General features: G+C 27.9%; 1 protein-coding gene across 1 annotated transcript; it reads right to left on the bottom strand.

Moving 5' to 3' along the window:
* Positions 1-629: 629 nt before the first annotated feature.
* Positions 630-3,622, bottom strand: LOC127290880 (uncharacterized). Its single transcript, XM_051319701.1, has 2 exons — positions 1,945-3,622; positions 630-1,802 (listed from the first exon to the last, which is right to left on the bottom strand). Exons 1-2 carry the CDS (start codon positions 3,620-3,622, stop codon positions 733-735), a joined length of 2,748 nt encoding a protein of 915 aa, XP_051175658.1. The 3' UTR covers positions 630-732.
* Positions 3,623-7,678: the final 4,056 nt, after the last annotated feature.

Raw genomic sequence — 7,678 nt, 5'->3', positions numbered from 1 at the left:
ATATACTTCTTTTTGCTTTTGAGTCTTTCTGGCTACAAATTACATTCACCAGCTCTTATTATACGGTAAACTATCAAGATTTAAAACTTTCATTTCATTTAGTATGCTATTTTATTATTTTACATTTTATTTCAGATATGACAATGAAGATCAATTCTGTAATTTTTTAAAATTATACTTTGCATTTTAAATTTTTTATACATATGTACACTGTTTGATTCTCAAGTAGCAAGTAATATTACAGTCATATTAAAATGTCCACCTGAAGTTAATATTACCGAGCAATATTACGATAATATTAATAAAATAAATAAAAATTGGGTTATAAAATGTTTGAATGATTTATTATAATCGTTTCCGGAATTCAAATAAAATATAAATTTTATTTCAATTTCTTTTACTTTATTAATATTATAATGTATAATATTATTGTAATGTAGAAAGCTACAATATAGTGTAAAATGGTTTATTTTCAGTTTCATGAGTTTATATAAGTTTTGACACATACAATTTTTAGTACACTTGTATTAACTATTTTATTATATTTATATTAATTACTTTACAGGATCTAATTAAAAGATGTATAAAATGTTTACTAACACTTAGTTATTTTCAGGGATTTCAAATTTACTGTGCAAAAATAATGTTTATACTTTGAAAAGATCCAAAAAATTTTATTATTTACGAACTGCTATTAGTACTATTTTAATATTTGTATTTTCCGAAGCTACGCTAATCCGTTTCCCAAATGTTGCATAGCGGTGTTGAAAAGAGATTGTTTCCTGATTTTATTATTATTGCTGGCATAAAAATGTTTTCAAATGGGAAAAATGCTCTCGATTCTGTCATACGTACATGTCTTATGTGACGAGAATTAAATGCCTCTCTCAAGTTGTTTATTTTTTTACCTAAAACGCCTGATGATACTATATTATTGCGGGTGTATGACAATATAGTGTCTATTAGTAGAAATCCGTGTCTACCATATACCACGTAATCGCAACTTTTTTTCTTAGCGGCAGACCTACTATAAATTTCATAATTAGTTCCGTTTATTATACATTTTTTATACGTATGCATATTAGTTGCGGGATCGATTATTTTACCTGCAGCTTGCATTACGCGAATTTCTTCCTCTGTGGGTCTTCTAACAGTTGCCTTTCCAACACCGACAAAATAACGACCTTCTACCATTTCTTCTGGTATTTGATGGACGTGAATCCCTAGGAGGCGTTCAATTTCTTGTCTAGTTTCATTTGCGATAGGCACATCATTAATAGCGTTTATTAAAAAATTTTTCAAAAAAAATCGGGTTATTATTTGATCACCTCGTTCATAAGGACTTGTAACAGAATCTAAAATTTTTCTATTAAAGGCTTCGAAAGGAAAAGCAGAATAGACCCACAATGGCCCCCATCTTTTAACAGAATCAACGCAGTGGAGTAACAAATGGATGTTGAATTTCATGTTTTCTATGGCATATAAATTTTGATACTCCCTCACGAATTGATTTAATAAACGTTTTGCCAGATCAAGTTCCGCTGGAAGAATTGATGAGCTATGCAAAATAAACATAGCTTTGCACAATTTTGTCAAGTGTTGAAAGTAGCGTCTCCCTAAAAGTCCATCAAGACAAGGAAGAGCATAATATAATAGCCAATTTCTCCACTCTGAAGCCTTCCAAATTTTATAAGTTTTGATTTCACGAGGTTGACGTGAGATTCGCGTAGGGGGCTTAATTTTTAAAAGCCGTGAATTGATAGTACTTAAATCTGTAGGTGATCCAATGTAATACTCTCTACCTGTGGAAAGATTAAATAAATTAAATGAAAAACGAGAAGTGAAAAGAAGCATTTAACATCGATAATAGTCTAGTTTATTGTATAATTTAATGAAAGTATCAAGACAAGATACCCCTTCTATTACAAGAATTAAAATTCATACCTGTATCTTCCATGAAATTACTCTGCATTTCTTTTGCTACTCCAAGAAATACCGCATGGCAGCTATCAACTGGTACATTTCTTGCAAGGTCGAATAGAGGGAGATATGCAAGGCTTGAAAATCCTTTGACCCCCTTAACTGGATTTCCTGACGTTATTGCTTCCCGAGAATGCGTAATTATTTCTGCATGAGTTCTTAAGGCATGGTGTCTAGCAGGATATACCCTTTTTCTCTCTATTCTTTCACCTGGAGCGTAGCAGAATGAGCACCCAAATTTACCGTTATACTGCTTCATACGCAAAACTTTTGGTCTTGCGACAGAATCAGCAGTAAAGACGGTAACAATCACCTTGCTTGTCACTTCATTTTGACCATTGGGTGTCCAACGGATTCCTTCGTTGTATAAATCAGCAAGTTCTAGGATAGTAGGCCGGAAAATATTTTGTATCAAAGGCTCCTCATTAGCAATCCATATTCCAGCTAAGAGTAGATGGTTTTTGCGAGCATGAGGTGACAACTCGTTTATCTGAAATACAATTGGATATGTAGTTGCTCGAGAAGATTTTGTCAATTTCATTCCGTCTGTCCATAATGTTAAGGTTAAATTAAAATTATTGTGCAAAAATTTTCCTCGTCTGCTTAAATTTACATATCCCGAACTATCAAAAACATCTTCTATTGCATGTATATCTCTTTTTATTCTGCTTTGTTTGTATTGCAGTTTATCTGCTATATTGGGAGTTCTCAGAATATCACGTAACTGCGGATACAATTTAACTTGAATAAATGTTGCTACATTTGTTCTATCCATTGTAGGGCCACATTTACCGCAAGTGCAATTTTTAATAACTCTTTTGCTATTACCGATTTTGTCGTGGCAAGCTGCACAATATAAACGGTATATCAGATGTGATTTATTTCTTCCTAACATTTTCCATAGCGATTTTTTGTTTGTTGGAATATTAATGAATTGAAACGAATTTTTAATCCATTTTAAATGATCTAATAGGGCCTGATATGTAGTGTGATTTTTTAAAGATTGAGCTAAAGCAACAAGGCAATGATCGATTGCTCTTAAGTTTTCACTGTGTCTTAAAGGTGCTCTCATTCCGACAATTCTAAGTCCTTGAAATAAAGTTCTTTCCGGACGATCATTTCTTTCTACTTCCTCATCTGTCCCCACGTCAATATCTTCATTGTTTTCTTGCCCCTGTTCTTGTTGTTCTGCTACTTCTTGCTGTTGTTCTCTGTCTTGCTGTTGTTCTTCTTCTACCCTCATATTTTCTACATCAGGAATTTCTGGTCTTTCTCTTAATTGATCATCTTCAATTTCAATATCTTCTCCTCTTTCTTGTTCTTCATTTTCAACCTCTTCTTCTTCTACTTCTTCTTCTTCTTCTGCTTCTAACTCTTCTTCGTCTACCACTTCTTCCTCATTATTATCATTATAAGCATCTTCTTCTTCTTCTTCTTCTTCTTCTTCTTCTTCTTCTTCTTCTTCATTTTCATCTTCATCATCTTCATCTTCATTATCCTGTGCCTCTACATCTGCATCATAATTTATACTTCTATTGTCATCATCATCTTCAAAATTTAAATCTTGATTAATATTTCCTTCCATGTTACTTTCGTCTTCTACTTCTTCACCTTCATTTTCATTTTCGTTCTGTAAATCCATAGGTGTGTATCTGCAATTTGAAATAGCAGGTTATTGGGTAAGAAATTATCTATTAAAGGAGAAGAAAAATTCACTTTTGAAACACAAGCATTGAGGTAAGTATTACATGTGGCATTCTTTTTCAGATTTTAAGTAACAACTTTTTTTTATGGAAATAATTTTTTCCGGAATCGATATGAAAAATAAAGAAATACATGTTTTTTTATTTTGTATTTTGATGAAAATGATGAAAATTATGAATTTTTAAAGTTTGATGCTTTTAAAAAATATGACTCCATAATATATGGTAATTATTCTTTTTTTCGTAAATATTTCGAATATGTAATAAAAAATAAAGTATTTCCAATGAAATTAATTGAAAAATTAAAACTATTTCTGAAAAGTGTTTTTTTTCAAAACCGAAGTGATAGATTTTGATTTTTTTTTATTACAGTTACCGATAAATAAGGATTTTTTTCTCGTTCATGCGAAAGTGGTGTTTTTTTCCGTTAGAATACTATTTACATTTTCTTTTGTTCTATAGATTGTTCTATAGAATTTTTAGCAGTCATTTTAGAAATATAACCTTTTCGTCTGAAAATTCATTTGTTTTTGTCTTTTGTTCAGAAATAGGGTAGAGTGTGGCGAGATCACCACTTTTTCAGTTTTTGAACTATATTTCCCATCCACGATCCGATAAAGACAAAAACCAAAAAAGGTTTGAAAGATAGACTCTTTGGCTACATTTTACTCCATTGATGCAAGTTCCGGTCTCTTCATTATTTCGAGCAACAGCCAATCTACGTTACCATTGCACGGGGTGATCTCGCCCCAATACTTGGGGCGAGATCACCACTTATGTTTTTTTTGTAGTAAAAATTAAAAAATGATTAAACAATCATTGGAAAACATAAAATAAATACAAATTAGAACTATTTTATAACACTAAATTTATTATAGAAAATTAAATCTTTTATAATTAAAAATTAAAAATTAATCAAAATTTTTTGCAATTTTCAGAGATTGTCGCTTTAATTATTAGGATCAAAATTGCTTTTGGGCTTTCTGACCACAAATTTGTTATATAAAATGAAATCTTTCATTAATAATAATTAAAAATTAAATAAAGACTTATATAATGCGTGATGGTGATCTCGCCCCAAGTGTATGTATTAAGACAAAAGCACAATAACTTTTAAAACACTTAAAAAATAGCAAAATGAACCGTACCATCACATTCAGAAGACTTAAATTAATAAAAGATATTGTCCTTTAAATTTTTTTTGCTGAAATTTTTCTCAAAAAAAAATCGCGAAAATGAAAAAAAAGTTATAACTGGAATTTCAATTTCACTAATTACTCTGGCATTCGGCTGCTTCTTCACTAATCGGATCGAAACTCAGAGCAGTATATTAATAAACAAAAATATATCCCTATTGAAAAAAAACACGTACAATTATACGTATAATTATACGTATAATTCTTGTTTCAAATTCGTATGTCTTATTATACGTATAATAATACGTATAATTGTACGTATAATAATACGTATAATAATACGTATAATTATACGTGTTTTTTTCAATAGGGATACCTTTTCTTTCCGTGTTCATTTCAAAAAATTCGATTTTTTGAAAATAATCTAGCTTAAAAATTTTACATTCATATTGCGGTTAGTATAATATGCAATTTTTTAAAAATTAGATTCTATGTAACTTCAACTTTGAATAAAATTACATTTATATTAACTTGAGAGGAAATGTTTTTTATTTTAAAATAAAATTATTTTTTAAACTTCAACAATCTTCAACTCCAAAAGTCAAATATGTCTCTATTTAATACTATAATCAACCAAAACATCCTTGATAAAAAAAATCTTAGATTACGCCAAGTAAAAATTATCTTTGTTCTTGAAACAATTTGTGAAATGCAAGTTAACCAAGTAAAATGTATGGTTATAGTTTAGAACAAACCGTATATTCAATTATATTTTTAAAATATGCGTGTAATGAAAAATGTAATAGAGTTTAATAATTCTTCAAACAATTGAAATTTAAATCGGATTTCTAATTAATAAAAATTTATTTCATAGGAAAAATTGAAAAACTTGGCGTGAAATTAGAAATCCGATTTTAATTTTAATTATTTGAAGAATTATTAAACTCTATTATATTTTTTTCATTACACGCATACTTTAAAAATATAATTTAATATACGGTTTGTTAAAATCTAAACTACAACCATACATTTTACTTTGCTAACTTGCATTTCTAAAATTGTTTCAAGAACTAAGATAAGTTTTACTTTCCGTAAATTTTTGCATCGAAGATGGTTTGGTTGAGATTTCAATACTTTTTGTTTAATTTCAATTAAAATAATAATAATAACTTATAATATGTAATAATAAATTAATCATTTTGTTTAACTTAGTGTTGCCATTTTTACGTAGTCACTTTTTTTTCATTGCGTAAAATGCATTTTTGGAAAATACATGAATTGGTAGAAAATAATGAGCTCCAAGTGGGTCAAAAATTTAAAAAATAGATATATTTACTATAAAAACTAAGTTTTAAAATGTATTCAGTGTACTAAAGAATCCGTAATAATTTATCGATATTTTTACACAATTGATATTATACGTGAGTATCAGGCAATTCAGTTAAGAACTATAGGCTCCAGGTGTGAGCAAATATTTAAAAAATCATTAATTTTTGTTTTTTCAGCCTAATTTTCTTAATTTATCAAAAACATAAGAATTATTTTAAAGAAGATATTTTTTGACATTTTTTACTCGACAAGAAAGTTTAAACGAAATCGATAAAGAACTTTTCGAGATATCCAATTTTGGTCGAATAATGCCGATATTTCAAGAAAATAGATTCGCTGTTTGAAAAAATTTCTTGGCGTCGATTCTCTACCACGAATCTTGATTTACGTAAATAGTCTGTTTGTTTATAATTTTTTCTTTAATCGGCAATAAAGAAGTTAATTACTTTTAAGAATATGAAAAATTAACAAAGTGACAGTTGTATCAAATAAAATATTTTGTAAATGCTCATGAAGTGAAACATAAAAGTGCTAAAATAATGTGAAAATTCATCATTACTTTATAAGTGGTAAGTTTTTATTCAATTTAATAATTAAATATTTTGTAATTAATTGATATAAAAATCTTGTAGGTCAAACATTTCACAGGTTAATTTTGCAAGCATTATAATTAATTTTCATCCTCCATAAATTATAACTTTAGTTTCATAAATATAAAAATTTTAATAACTTTTAAAATAGTGAACGCTTTTTAATGCTTCTAGGTTTATTTTGGAAGTAATTTTTTACAAAAATGACAATTGGTCGTAAGCAATAACTTTTTTTCTTGAAAAATGCGAGCTGTAAAATTTGTATTAAAATACTATGCATAATAATATTTATACAATAATACTCATAATAATTATTTTTGATTTTTTCATACCAAAAACTATTTTGTAAATTGTAAGAAACTCAATATCATTTATATTTCACAAGTAAATTGCTTCATATAAATTATTCCTAATTTAAATAAATATTATGTTTAGAAAATGATTTTAATTTTTTGGATTCTTTTTACAAGTTAAAATGCTTTCATTTCTTAAGAATAAATTACACGTAAACGTATGAAAATTATGTTAATTATGTAGAAAACTCAATTTAAAATAAGCCTAAGAACATGACGAAGCATTTACATTATTTATAGTTGTTAAAATTTCTATGAATCTTTGAGAAAGAAAATTTTTTACAAATACCTATTTGTCATGTTTTTAAAATCAATTCTAGCAACTTTATTATTTTACAATAAAAATTGTATGAATAAATTCTAATTTACATACATTTCATGTATGAATTAAAGATATTTTAAATTTATATTTTATATAAAGATATTTTTTATTTATGACTGCTACAAAAAGTTAATAATTTTTGTAGCGGTCATAAATGCTTGATGATGCTTAAGGCCAGGTCCAAGTGAGGCAGCGCTATCTACATTGAAACTAAAATTTTGGAAAATTTCCAACAGCCTTTTCTTGAAAACAAGAAGGTAAAATG

Source organism: Leptopilina boulardi, unplaced genomic scaffold (assembly GCF_019393585.1).
Source record: "Leptopilina boulardi isolate dan_hultmark-lab unplaced genomic scaffold, ZJU_Lbou_2.1 LbouV2_93, whole genome shotgun sequence".
Classification (NCBI taxonomy): domain Eukaryota; kingdom Metazoa; phylum Arthropoda; class Insecta; order Hymenoptera; family Figitidae; genus Leptopilina; species Leptopilina boulardi.
Note: the sequence above shows the minus strand (reverse complement) of the source record. Positions and strands in the feature narration are given on the sequence as shown.